Consider the following 14476-nt stretch of genomic DNA (forward strand, 5'->3'; position numbering starts at 1 on the left):
AAGTCCAAAACACCTAGAGGGTGGGCTAAAGTTGGCCCATGCCTGGCCTAGACCATCAGGCAGTGGATGGGAGGTTCACGTTTCCTTCCTTAATAAAAAATAATAAAACCTTTTTGTACAAATTTTATTTAAAAAATTGTACAAAAAAGATAAGATTGAAAAAGATGATATCTCCAAATGTCTGGGTAACCAGAAACTTCAAAGATTAACAGATCAACAGAGAAAAGAATTTAATTGTCCTATTATGGAAAATGAAATAAAACTAGCAATTAAGAAATTAAAAACCGGAAAGGCACCAGGACCTGATGGCTTTACCGCTGCTTATTACAAAACTTTCTCTGAAGAACTAATAATAATAATAATAGTAATAATAATAATAACAACAACAACAACAACAACACTTTATTTGTACCCTGCTACCATCTTGCTTTTGTAAGCCGCCCTGAGTCTCCTTCGAGGTGAGAAAGGCAGGGTAGAAGCAACCGAAATAATAATAATAATAATAGTAATAATAATAATAGTAATAATAATAATAATAATAATAACAAATTAAAAGCAAAAATCCTAACAAAAAATCTAAATAAACTAAAGCAAATTTTGTTTTTAATTTGTTAAACTAGAACGTAGCTGTGTCATTTGTATCCGTACTGTCTTCCCAGGGTCGTAGCTGGAAAAAAATTCGGGAGGGGTTGAAATTTTCAGGGGGCGGGGGTTTGAAAATTTCACAAGGGGGGGTTGAAACTTGCCTCCTAGCTCACGCTGAAGCCAAGAGCACAGCAGGGGCAGAGCAGCCTTCCATAGCCTGCAGCTCCGCCCTTGTCAACCACCTCCACCAAGTCTGGCCTCCTTCATGAGAACATTCAATATCCCCCCCCCCCCCCCCAACTTGGTTGCTTCACTACTGTTCCGTAGCGCGCTGGGCCTGTAAATAATTGTCTTTAGAACAGGATGAGCAACCTTTGCCCAACGGGAAGCCAGGGGGCCTAAAGAGAAGTTCTCAGAGGTTTCCACCACAAACAGTCTTTAGATGGCTTGAGAAGTACAACAAAGTCTTCTATTAATGAACAATCAAACAGAAACTTCTCTTGTCTTCAGTAAAGTTAAGCAAATGATTCCAAGCTTTTAGGCAACTGGTGAATTCCTAATCTTGCCCACGAAGGACAGGCAACTGTCTTCAATAACCTCTTCTTTAAAGGAAAATCCCCTTTTTAACTTCTCCCAGGCTGACTGTACCCTGCTACCATCTTGCTTTTGTAATCTAACTGTAATCTAAGCCTTACTGATGTGGGCTCCGCTACCGGGTCGAACTGCGTCTCAAACGCCGAGTGGACCTACCAGCAAGGCAGTAGATGTTCTCCAGCTGGAGTTCTTTGGTCTTTAGGGCTATTTTCCTGGAAATTCTTTGGAGACTCTTAAGACCTTTCTCCCCCGGAAGATCTTAAGGGTTGACGCTTTTGTGCAGGGGAAGCTTGCACACATCCTATACATAAGCTTACCTTGCTGAGACTAACTAAAAATGGCTCCCTTCCCAATTGCCCTGAGCAAGGGGCGGGACCAAAACTTAACATTGATAGACAGGTGACTTGCCCTATGACTGCAACCAAAAAAAGCCACCTATCTGCAGAGTCCCAGAAACCTAGGACTGCAAGCAAACATTTAATACAAAGCAAAGCAAATAAAGTTGGAGCTCCTGGTACAGCTGTACCAGAACAACTACATCGGCTCTTGCTGCAAGTAATGACAGTGTGAATACATTGCCAATATTTGCTTGAGATAGTGCTTGCAGTTCTGGAGGGACTCTTGATTTTTTGTATCTCATAGACTTAGCAGCAGGGAGATTGGGTTAACCAGTTAAAATTCATGAGTAAACCAGGTTGTTTAAAAAAATCTGAAACATTTCGGGGGGGGGGTTGAACCCCTAAAACCCCGCCCTCGCTACAGGCCTGTGTCTTCCCATTGTGTTTATTTTCCCCAGTAAAACAATACTTGTCTAAAAAAATACAAATGAATGCTTTTAATAGACGCATTTCCTGAACATCAAGACGTTCTTGGAACCTCCCTTGAATGGGTTGCAATTGGCAAATTGTGGTTCCCTGGGAGTTGCCTTCCATTGCTTGGAGACAAAGCCTAAAGTTCAACAGTGACAAATGCAAGATACTCCACTTTGGCAGAAAAAAATGAAATGCAAAGATACAGAATGGGGGACAATGCCTGGCTTGAGAGCAGGACGTGTGGAAAAGATCTTGGAGTCCTCGTGGGGAGGAAGTTAAACATGAGCCAACAATGTGATGTGGCGGCAAAAAAAGCCAATGGGATTTTGGCCTGCATCAAGAGGAGCATAGAGTCTAGGTCCAGGGAAGTCATGCTCCCCATGCTCTATTCCGCTTTGGTTAGACCACTTTACCTGGAATATTGTGTCCAATTCTGGGCAGCACAATTCAAGAGAGAGATTGACTCTAAGCTGGAATATTGTGTCCAGAGGAGGGCGACTCAAATGATCCAGGGTCTGGAGAACAAGCCCTATGAGGAGTGGCTTAAAAAGCTGCCCATGTTTAGCCTGAAGAAGAGAAGGCTGAGAGGGGATATGATAGCCATGTCTAAATATGTGAGAGGAAGCCACAGGGAGGAGGAGGGAGCAAGCTTGTTTTCTGCTTCCTTGGAGACTAGGACAAGGAACAATGGCTTCAAACTACAAGAGAGGAGATTCCATCTGAACATTAGGAAGAGCTTCCTGACTGTGAGAGCCGTTCAGCAGTGGAACTCTCTGCCCCGGAGGGAGTGTGGTGGAAGCTCCTTCTTTGGAAGCTTTGAAGCAGAGGCTGGATGGCCATCTGTCAGGGGTGCTTTGAATGCAATATTCCTGCTTCTTGGCAGAATGGGGTTGGGCTGGATGATGGCCCATGAGGTCTCTTCCAACTCTTTGATTCTATTATTCTATGATTCGAGATCCGAGAGAGATCTGAGATGGGGGTCTTCCTTTGCAGGGGCGGCTCGTCCATTATGCAAAGTAAGCGGTCGCAGAACACTTTTTTTTGCCAGGGGTGCAGACGCGCCTCTGCAAATGCCCCTCGACCACCACTTGAGGAGCGCCCCCCCCCCTCCGCTCACAACAGCCCTAGCAGTCCGGGGGGAGCCTCAGCAACCTATTACGCAAAGTAAGCATTTGCAGTAGAGTTGGTTTTGCCCAGGGGCACTCTTGAGGTGGAAATAGACCTTGACATATGCGAGTCGTAGTTACTGGGATGTATAGTTCACCTACAATCAAAGAGCATTCTGAACTCCACCAAGGATGGAGTTGAACCAAATACGGCACACAGAACTCCCACGACGAACGCTCTGGTTACATCCCGTCTAGACTACTGCAACGCTCTCTACGTGGGGTTGCCTTTGAAGACGGCTCGGAAGCTCCAATTAGTCCAACGCTTGGCAGCCATGATACTAACAGGAGCGGAGCGCAGGGAGCATACAACTCCTCTGCTGCACCAGCTCCACTGGCTGCCGATCTGCTACCGGGCTCAATTCAAAGTGCTGGCGTTGGCCTATAAAGCCCTAAACGGTTCTGGCCCAACCTACCTATCCGAGCGTATCTCTGCCTATCAGCCAGCCAGGACCCTAAGATCTTCTGGGGGGGCCCTGCTCTCTATCCCGCCTGCTTCACAGGTGCGGCTGGCGGGAACGAGAGACAGGGCCTTTTCTGTGGTGGCCCCTCGGCTCTGGAACGCCCTTCCCATGGAGGTAAGATCAGCCCCCTCGCTGATGGTATTTCGAAGAAGATTGAAAACCTGGATGTTCGAACAGGCATTCGGTTAATTTGGTGCAATGAATTTGATGATTAAGGATTGGTAATATGGATGACGAAACTGGACCACGATTTTAGTCAGGAGATGCATTGGATTGTTATTGATGTACCAATATCGTGTATTATGTTTTTATGGTTTTAAATTGTATACTGTTGACTATTGTATTTGGTATTTTGTTGTAAACCGCGTTGAGTCGCCAGTTAGGCTGAGAAACTGCGGTATGCAAGTACAGTAAATAAATAAATAAATAAATAAATATATCAATAATTGGTTGGGGGGGGGGGCGCCAAAATACTGTTTGCTTGCCATTGAAAATTACCTAGGGACGCCTCTGTTCCTTCGCCTCCCCCCTCGCTTGATTCCCCTTCCCTTCCCTTTGCCTTTGCCTTTGCTGGAGGAGCCTGGTGTGAAAGGCAGCCCGGCTTCCTCTGGGGAGGGAGGGAAGGGGCCTTGTCAGCGGAGGGAGAGGGGCTCCCCTGACCCACGCGGCCGGCCCCTGACCCCTCGCTGCCTGGGCCCATTAGGAGCAGTGTGGCCTTCGCGCCTGGAACGGAGGAAGGGGGGGAGGAGGAGGAGGAGGAAGGGCTGCCCCTGGGACCCCTCTGGGGTTACTTATGGGGATGGGGGGAGTGGAAAGGGGCTCCATCCAGGAAAGCACCAGCCTGGCTCTGCTCCCCCTTCTCTTGTCTCTACAATCCAGAGACTGTTGTGCTACCCTTGTGTCTGTTGTCGTCGTGTGCCTTTCCGAATTAACCTTCAAAGACTCATAGAATAATAGTGTTGGAAGAGACCACATTGTGCCATCTAGTCCAATCCCCTTCTTCCATGCCAGTAAAGCACAATCGAAGCACTCCCAGCAGATGGCCACCCGGCCTCCAAGAAAGGAGCCTCCACCACACTCTGGGACAGAGAGTTCCACTGCTGAACGGGTCTCACAGTCAGGAAGTTCTTCCTCATGTTCAGGTGGAATCTCCTCTCTTGTAGTTTGAAGCCATTGTTCCCTTGCGTCCTAGTCTCCAGGGAAGCAGAAAACAAGCTTGCTCCCTCCTCCTCCTCCCTGTGGCTTCCTCTCACATATTTATACATGGCCCTCCTCTCAGCCTTCTCTTCTGCAGGCTAAACATGCCCAGCTCCTTAAGCCACTCCTCATAGGGCTTGTTCTCCAGACCCCTGATCTGCTCCCTCCTCCCTGTGGCTTCCTCTCACATATTTATCCATGGCTCTCATCATATCCCCTCTCAGCCTTCTCTTCTTCAGGCTAAACATGCCCAGCTCCTTAAGCCGCTCCTCATAGGGCTTGTTCTCCAGACCCCTGATCTGCTCCCTCCTCCCTGTGGCTTCCTCTCACATATTTATCCATGGCCCTCATCATGTCTCCTCTCATCCCTCTCTTCTTCAGGCTAAACACACCCAGCTCTTTAAGCCGCTCCTCATAGGGCTTGTTCTCCAGACCCCAGATCTGCTCCCTCCTCCCTGTGGCTTCCTCTCACATATTTATCCATGGCCCTCATCATGTCTCCTCTCAGCCTTCTCTTCTTCAGGCTAAACACACCCAGCTCTTTAAGCCGCTCCTCATAGGGCTTGTTCTCCGGACCCATGATCTGCTCCCTCCTCCCTGTGGCTTCCTCTCACATATTTATCCATGGCCCTCATCATGTCTCCTCTCATCCTTCTCTTCTTCAGGCTAAACACAACCAGCTCCTTAAGCCGCTCCTCATAGGGCTTGTTCTCCAGACCCTTCATCATTTTAGTCGCACTCCTCTGGGAGTTCCACTGCTGAACAGCTCTCCTTGCAGTCAGAAAGTTCTTCCTAATGTTCATGTGGAATCTCCTTTCCTGTCGTTGCTCCGAGTCCTAGTTTTCAGGGCTGCAGAAAACAAGCCTGCTCCCTCTTCCTTATGACACCCCTTCACTTATTGATCCCTGGCTCCTCTCAAGCAGGCCCACCTTTTAAAGGCGCTCCTCCTAGAGATTCATGGTCTGCAAACCTTTGGTCCGTTTGGTCACCCTCTTCCATGTTTTGTATAATCTGTTTACGTGTTTTTGCTATTGTGCTATTTTTCGTATGCACTTGCTGTCCTATATGCCTGCAACTTCCTGACTGTGAGAGCCGTTCAGCAGTGGAACTCTCTGCCCCGGAGTGTGGTGGAAGCTCCTTCTTTGGAGGCTTTGAAGCAGAGGCTGGATGGCCATCTGTCGGGGGTGATTTGAATGCAATATTCCTGCTTCTTGGCAGAATGGGGTTGGACTGGATGAGGGCCCAGGAGGTCTCTTCCAACTCTTTGATTCTATGATTCCTGACTGTGAGAGCCGTTCAGCAGTGGAACTCTCTGCCCCGGAGGGAGTGTGGTGGAGGCTCCTTCTTTGGAAGCTTTTAAGCAGAGGTTGGATGGCCATCTGTCAGGGGTGATTTGAATGCAATATTCCTGCTTCCTGGCAGAATGGGGTTGGACTGGATGATGGCCCAAGAGGTCTCTTCCCACTCTAGGATTCCTGACTGTGAGAGCCGTTCAGCAGTGGAACTCTCTGCCCCGGAGGGAGTGTGGTGGAGGCTCCTTCTTTGGAAGCTTTTAAGCAGAGGCTGGATGGCCATCTGTCGGGGGTGATTTGAATGCAATATTCCTGCTTCTTGGCAGAATGGGGCTGGACTGGATGATGCCCCCCCAGGTCTCTTCCAACTCTAGGATTCTAGGATTCTACGGTTGAGCACTTTTGCCGGCCACCCCGAGTCCCCTTGGGGAGATGATAGTGAGATACAAATAAAACATCATCATTATTATTTATTATATTCCTCTGTCCAACTTCCAGCTTAGAGTCAATCTCTTTCTAAAACTGTGAGGCCCAGAATTGGACACAGTGTGCTTCCAGGTTAAAAGATCTGACCAGAGAATGCTGTGGAATCCTGGAAGTTGTAGTTTGGTGAGGAACCAGCACTAACTGGCAGTGAAGGCTTGTGCTGGTACAGCTGTACCAGAAGCCTAAATTTCCTTTCTATGCATGTGTTTGTTTTGGCCATGCATTTTGCAGTGGGGTGGTTCCTCCCAGGCTGCAGCCATAGGGCCAGCCACCTGCCTATCATCGTTACATTCTTTAGTTCCGCCCCTTTCCCCAGGGTTCTGGGAGGGAAAAGAAAGTGTTTAGTTCAGTCTTACAGTTTAGAAGCTCAGTTGCAGGACGTGAGAGCTTTTCCCACCTGTAGAGAAGCTCCGTTTCTTACAAAGCTCCGGGGGGAAATAGTCCCAAAGCTTTTGGGGAAGACAGTTCTCAAAGCTCTGGCTGGGGAATTTACAGCCTCACAGCTCTACAAGCCTCTGGGGAAGACAGCCCTAAAGCTTCTGAAGAAAAGTGTTTTATAGATCCAAAGGTCTCCAACTGGAAAATCTCTAAAGTTTTGGCTGGTAAGTTTTACTCAGGTACCCAAAAAGCAAATTGGAACCGGGAGTAAGGCCCCACGCCAGCCAGCCTAAAGAGAGACTGCCCAGGGAGGGGTTTTCCTTGTAAAAGAACGAAATAGTTCACGAAGCAAGCTGCCTGTCCTTTGTGGGCAAGTTTGTGTGTTTTGTTGAAGATCTAAGCAATAATAAAGAACTTTCCAAGTTTCTAAAGACTTTGTTTAGGAAAATCCATAGGGCCTCTCAGCCGAGGCACCCCGGCATCCCGCTGGGCACAAAGAGCACGTCCTGTTTTAAAAGACAATTGCTATAGGCTCATGACCTTGTAAAACTGCACATCCTGTGATTCCATAGCATTGAGCAGTGGTAGTGAAAGTGGCATCAGACTGCATTCATTCTCCAGTGTGTAGATGCATCCAAAGTTATGGCAAGAAGCAACAGCAGAGTGAAATAAGAGCAGCGCAGTGCAGGAGCCAAGGCTTGGCTTCATTCATCTGCTCCAAATGCAAAGTTCAGGAAGCAACTGGGACACACTGCATTTGTGGAAAAACACCACAACCCTCTCTCCTGCGTTGTGATCTGAAGGCTCTGCTCCTTGGGGTTGTTTTGGTTCATAACAAAGCTCTGGGAGAGAACCGGAGCGAGCGGGTCCAGGCAGGGCGGCGGTGGAGCCAGGGCTTGGCCAGCTGGAACTGAAGGAAACCCAAAGAGGTTGAAGAAAGCCTTGGAGGGCGGGCCTTGGCCAAGGTCACCTGGGGATTCCTTCAAGGGGAAAGAGGAACACCTGCGCTGCGGCCACATTGGGTGCACACATGTACCTAGAGTCCTAGGCTTGGAAGGGTCCCCCAAAGGCCATCCAGTCCAACCCCAGGAAGCTCTTCGTAATGTTCAGATGGAATCTCATTTCCTGCCCTTGGAATCCATGGCTCCATTGTGTTTGTAGCAGCAGAGAACAAGCCTCGCCCCTTCCTCCTCCTCAAAGGACACAAGTAAAAACCTGGAGACGTTTGGCCAAGTGGCATCAAGGCTGCAAGAATCAAAGGCATTGCTGGGATCCAAAGGGATGGATATCAGGGTGTTTCTGCACCATGGAACGAATGCAGTGGGGTGTCAAAGTGTGCTAATTTCACAATGCAGATGCACCCTAGGACTCTGGGAGATGGGTGGGAGAAGCCACATTCTCTCAGCCTCGGAAGACAGCAAAGGCAATCCCCCTCTGAGTCAATCTGGCCAAGAAACCCCTTTGATGGGTTCCCTTGAGGGCCACCAGAGTTCAGAAACAACTTCAAGATCACGCAAAGCACAAAACCAAGGGAAGTATACATCACACCAGGGACTACCAAGCTGATCATAGAATCACAGAATCATAGAATCAAAGAGTTGGAAGAGACCTCATGGGCCATCCAGTCCAACCCCCTGCCAAGAAGGGGTGATGCCTTTTCCTTTTGAGCTCATCCTGCAAGAAGAAAGCAAGCCACTCCCCTTTTGCCCTTGAGACAGAAAGATGACCGGATTTGAGCGGCTGGGCAACCACAAAGCTCTTTCTCGTGGGATTTCCCTGGTCAGGTTCGGTTCCCTTTTCCTTTTTTTCCCTTATTCTGAGTTAATAGGAAGGAAGTGAAGTCTTTTGACAACAAAGTCCAGCACCTTGGGGTCTATACAATTTCAAGTATGATTTCTCCCTTCCCTTGAAATCACAGGATTCCTCCACAACAAGCACCAAGCATTTGATTTTCCAAGATTGGGCCCAGTTTCCCTTGGTACTGCTGTATTTATATGAATCATAGAATCATAGAATCTAAGAGTTGGAAGAGACCTCATGGGCCATCCAGTCCAACCCCATTCTGCCAAGAAGCAGGAATATTGCATTCAAATCACCCCTGACAGATGGCCATCCAGCCTCTGTTTCAAAGCTTCCAAAGAAGGAGCCTCCACCACACTCCCTCCGGGGAAGGCAGAGAGTTCCACTGCTGAACGGCTCTCACAGCTCTGACATTCTAAGGTTGTTGTTGTTGTTGTTCATTCGTTCAGTCGTCTCCGACTCTTCGTGACCTCATGGACCAGCCCATGCCAGAGCTCCCTGTCGGCCGTCACCACCCCCAGCTCCTTCAAGGTCAGTATAGTCACTTCAAGGATGCCATCCACCCATCTTGCCCTAAGGTTAGGACTAATATATTCATTCCCATCCTTCTCCATCTCTCCTAAAGCGCTTCCATTTTGCATTCATGCGAACTGCCCCTTTCCCCAGGTCTGCTTCAACCCAGCTGAAGTTCAAAGTTACTCCAATGCAAGAAATGTGGTTCTACATTGTGGAATGAATGCAGTTTGAGGCCCCTTGAACTGCCATGGATCAATGAGATGGAGCCCTGGGAGATGTAGTTTTGCAAGGTCTTTTGCCTTCTCAGGGTGCAACTACACTGTGGAATGAATGGAGATGGGCCCCACTTGAGCCACTGTGGCTCAGTGGTATGGAGTCCAGGGAACCAAGATTTGTGGGGCTCTGCTGCAGGAGAGTATTGTCATCCAGCTTTGCTCCCTGCTCAGCCCTGGACTTACTCACAAGGAGACCTGCAGCCACGCCCTCATTCCAGCCAGCTGACTCAGCAGTCTCCAAGGAGAGAACATGGCCCTCGCAGCCTCACCACACGGCTACTTTAATGGCCACACCACCCATTATCCTGTTGCCGAAACACCTGTGCGGGTGCCTCCATGGCCGTCCACTAGAACACCTGTGCAGGGGCTCATTTTCAGGTTTCCCCCACCTCACCTGTTGCTTCTGGCCACTTATTCCATCAGCCCACTTTGGTTGGGATTGAATGTTTACTTTTAAGCTTTTTTATTGTATTTATATTTGAATCGTTCAATTATTATGTCATGTTTATTACTGTAGGTTTAATGCGGCATTGTATGCCATTGACTGTAAGCCGCCCTGAGTCCCTCACTGGGGTGAGAAGGGCGGGGTGTAAACGAAATATAACAACAACAACACCGGGATTGTGGTGCAGCTGGCTGAGTGTCAGCTGCATTAAGATCACTCTGACCAAAAGGTCATGAGTTCGAAGCCAGCCCGGGTTGGAGTGGGTTTCCAACCAATTGGGTAGCCTGTTGTCGACCTTTGCAACCCGAAAGACAGTTGCATCTGTCAAGTAGGAAAATTAGGTACCACCTTAAAGTGTGGGGAGGCTAAATTAACTAATTTATGAGGCCATAAAAAAGACTCCAGCAAGCATTCCAGCGGGGAAGCATGCAGGGAATGCGGAAGTGCTTCCTCAGCCCGGGTTGGAGTGGGTTTCCAACCAATTGTGTAGCCTGTTGTCGACCTTTGCAACCTGAAAGGCAGTTGCATCTGTCAAGTTGGAAAATTAGGTACCACCTTAAAGTGTGGGGAGGCTAAATTAACTGATTTATGAGGCCATAAAGAAGACTCCAGCAAAGCATTCCAGCGGGGAAGCATGCGGGGAATGCGGAAGTGCTTCATCAGCGTCGCAGATGGACGAGGAAAGCGAGAAAAAGTTAAATAGCCTCTGTGTATGTCTGCATATGTTGTATGTCAAAATTGGCATTGAATGTTTGCTAGTGTACACTGTAATCTGCCCTGAGTCCCCTGTGGGGTGAGGAGAAGGACGGAAAAGAAAAGCTGTAAATAAATAAATAAACAACTATCATTTACTTTAGCCTCCTCTGCCAAAGAGTCCCTCTGCCAAAGAGTTCCTCTGCTTACCAAACTATAGATCCCGGGCTTCCCTAGTGACGCAGCTCGATATCACTAGCATTGACCCAGTGTCAAACTGCATTCATTCTGCAGTGCAGATGCACCCTTGGGGGACAGAAATGGCACAACATTTTGCCTTTCCACAGAGCAACATCCTTCTCCTGCCCAAGGGTCCAGGTTGCGCCAACAGAGTGCAACGTCTCAGGAAGAGGCGAGGCAGCCCACCCTCCCCGACACTTACTGAGCCTTGGGTGGGAGATGTAGTCCCTGGTGGCCGCCAGCATCTGCTCCCTGGCCCCGGCCAGTGCCCCCGGGGGGTGGCCATTGATGCGGATCTCCACCTTGGTTGCCATCGCCTTGCAAGGGTTCCGGAGGCAGAATGGAGCCGGGCCAAAGGGGCTTTTATGCCAGGGCCAAATGACCCACCCCAGTTGGCTTTGCCCTGCCCTCTTCTGAGTCTCTGTGTATGCATCTTGGGGGAAGCATTGTTGTCTGTAAACTCTTGGGCCCGGGAGCTGGAAAGATCTAGTTTCCTGCAAGGGTTGTGTACCATTGCCAAAGCATGCTGCAGCAATCAGGAATGCTCTCAATGCTCATTCTGTTTACCAAATAAACCCTTGCAACTGCCTTGTTTTGGTTTCCTTGGTGTAAAGGGAACTGCACGTCCCATCATCCCCTGAACCACAAGTGAACCACAAAGACACTTTGAGTCTCTTTCCAGAAAGAAAAAGTGGGGTATAAATAAACATCATCATCATCATAGAATCATAGAATCATAGAATCCTAGAGTTGGAAGAGACCTCCTGGGCCACCATCCAGTCCAACCTCTGCAAAGAAGCAGGAATATTGCATTCAAAGCACCCCTGACAGATGGCCATCCAGCCTCTGTTTAAAAGCTTCGAAAGAAGGAGCCTCCACCACAATCCCTCCGGGGCAGAGAGTTCCACTGCTGAATGCTCTCACAGTTTCACTGCTCTCACAGTCAGGAAGTTCTTCCTCATGTTCAGATGGAATCTCCTTCCTTGTGCTGGATCATCATGTGCTGGATGTTGACAACAGTGTGGTGTATAGAGATGGATGGAGGGCTGATGGAGATTGTTATCATTGTTGCTGTTGCAGTTGTTTTATTTATTTACTTATTTATTTACAGCTTTTCTCTTCCACCCTTCTCCTCACCCTGCAAGGGACTCAGGGCGGATTACAATGTACACATATATGGCAAACATTCAATGCCAATTTTGACATACAACATATACAGACATACGCAGAGGCTATTTAACTTTTTTCTGGCCACCAGGGAAGCTGTCGCTTTCCTCGTCCATCTGCGATGCTGATGAAGCACTTCCGCATTCCCCGCATGCTTCCCCGCTGGAATGCTTTGCTGGAGTCTTCTTTATGGCCTCATAAATCAGTTAATTTAGCCTCCCCACACTTTAAGGTGGTACCTTATTTTCCCACTTGACAGATGCAACTGTCTTTCGGGTTGCAAAGGTCGACAACAGGCTACACAATTGGTTGGAAACCCACTCCAACCCGGGCTAGCTTCAAACTCATGACCTTTTGGTCAGAGTGATCTTAATGCAGCTGACACTCAGCTAGCTCCACCACAATCCCAGTGCTGCTGTTGTTGTCGTTGTTGAAGAACAAGCCGTTAGAAGCAAAGCCATCAAAGCCAGAATTGAAAAATCAACGACAGATCCCAAGTGTAGACTCTGCAGGGAAGCAGGCAAAACAATGGTTCACATCCTCAGCTGCTGCAAGAAGATTGAACAGACAGACTCCAAGCAGAGGCACAACATCGTTGCTCAGATGATGCATTGGAACTTGTGCCACAAACACCATCTGCCTGCAACAAAGAACTGGTGGGATGACAAGCCTGAAAAGGTTACAGAAAAGGAACACGTCAAACTACTCTGAACTCAGACTGACAGAGTTTTGGATCACAACACTCCTGACCTCATGATCGTGGGGTGAAACAAAGCACAGATCAGTTCTTGTGGGTTTTTTCGGGCTATATGGCCATGTTCTAGAGGCATTACTCCTGACGTTTCGCCTGCAGATGCAGGCGAAACGTCAGGAGAAATGCCTCTAGAACATGGCCATATAGCCCGAAAAAACCCACAAGAACTGAGTGATTCCGGCCATGAAAGCCTTCGACAAAGCACAGATCATCGATGTTGCAATCCCAGGCGACAGCAGGATTGACAAGAAGCAACCGGAAAAGCTTACAGGATATGAGGCTTTAGAGATCGAATTGCAAAGACTGGCACAAGCCACTCAAGGTGGTCCCAGTGGTGATGGGCACACTGGGTGCAGTGCCTAAAGACCTTGGCCTGCACTTCAAAACAATCGGCGCTGACAAAAAAATTATGAAGTTAATATACATAGATAAAAATAACAGAACCGTCCAAAAATATGTATCTCTTCCAGCAGGCCTAATAAAACTGGCATTTTATTAGTATTAATGGTTTGTTGTTATGTCGGTGCCTTTAGTCTATGCATTTTTTGGATGTTTTTCTGTTTTTAATCTATGTATTTGAACTATGATATACCTAGTCTCAAGCCTTGAGGAGAGGCAGGTCAGCAATAACATAGATGATGGTGGTGGTGGTGGCGATGATGAATGAGTTTAATGTGTTTTAATCTTAGCTCTATAGTTTTTAATATATGTGTTTTTGATGGTTCTGTGTTGCTATCTACGTATATTTACTATGTTGTAGCCTTATCCTAGCCATGAAATGAGACTAGTAACAGTTACTATTATTATTATTATTATTATTATTATTATTGGTATGGATGATTCTGATATGTTTTAATCCTATGTCTATTTTTTTTTTGTCGTGTCAGGAGCGACCTGAGAAACTGCAAGTCACTTCTGGTGTGAGAGAATTGGCTGTCTGCAAGGACGTTGCCCAGGATCATCCAGGTGTCCCCTGGGCAATGTCCTTGCAGACAGTCTTGCCTGGATGATCCTAGGCAATGTCCTTGCAGACAGCCAATTCTCTCACACCAGGAGTCACTCCTGACATGACAAAAAAAATCATCTTTGTGGAAGGCTTCTCTCATGTCCCCTTTGCATGAGGAGCTGGAGCTGATAGAGGGAACTCATCCGCCTCTCCCCGGATTCGAACCTGCGACCTGTCGGTCTTCAGTCCTGCCGGCACAGGGGTTTAACCCACTGCGCCACCGGGGACTCCACATCCTATGTCTATATCTTTTAGTCTATGTGTTTTTGATGGTTCTGTTATTTTTATCTGTGTATATTACCTATATTACCTCTGCTTTGGTTAGACCACATCTGGAATATTGTGTCCAATTCTGGGCACCACAATTCAAGAGAGATATTGACAAGCTGGAATGTGTCCAGAGGAAGAAGGTGACTAAAATGATCAAGGGTCTGGAGAACAAGCCCTATGAGGAGTGGCTTAGGGAACTGGGCATGTTTAGCCTGAAGAAGAGAAGGCTGAGAGGAGATATGATGAGGGCCATGTATAAATATGTGAGAGGAAGCCACAGGGAGGAGGGTGCAGATCAAGGGTCTAGGGAACAAGCCCTATGAGGAGCGGCTTGGG

At 48.0% G+C, this 14476-nt stretch overlaps 1 protein-coding gene across 1 annotated transcript in view; it reads right to left on the bottom strand.

The window, feature by feature from the left end:
* ATP6V1B1 (ATPase H+ transporting V1 subunit B1) overlaps positions 1-11257 on the bottom strand; it is an 82155-nt gene extending 70898 nt beyond the window's left edge. The window contains exon 1 of the mRNA XM_067468368.1: positions 11146-11257. Within this exon, the coding sequence (XP_067324469.1) occupies positions 11146-11257 (112 nt within the window). The remainder of the gene's footprint in view (positions 1-11145) is intronic.
* Between the last annotated feature and the right edge of the window lie 3219 nt (positions 11258-14476).

The sequence above is a fragment of the Anolis sagrei genome, chromosome 5, assembly GCF_037176765.1.
Source record: "Anolis sagrei isolate rAnoSag1 chromosome 5, rAnoSag1.mat, whole genome shotgun sequence".
Classification (NCBI taxonomy): domain Eukaryota; kingdom Metazoa; phylum Chordata; class Lepidosauria; order Squamata; family Dactyloidae; genus Anolis; species Anolis sagrei.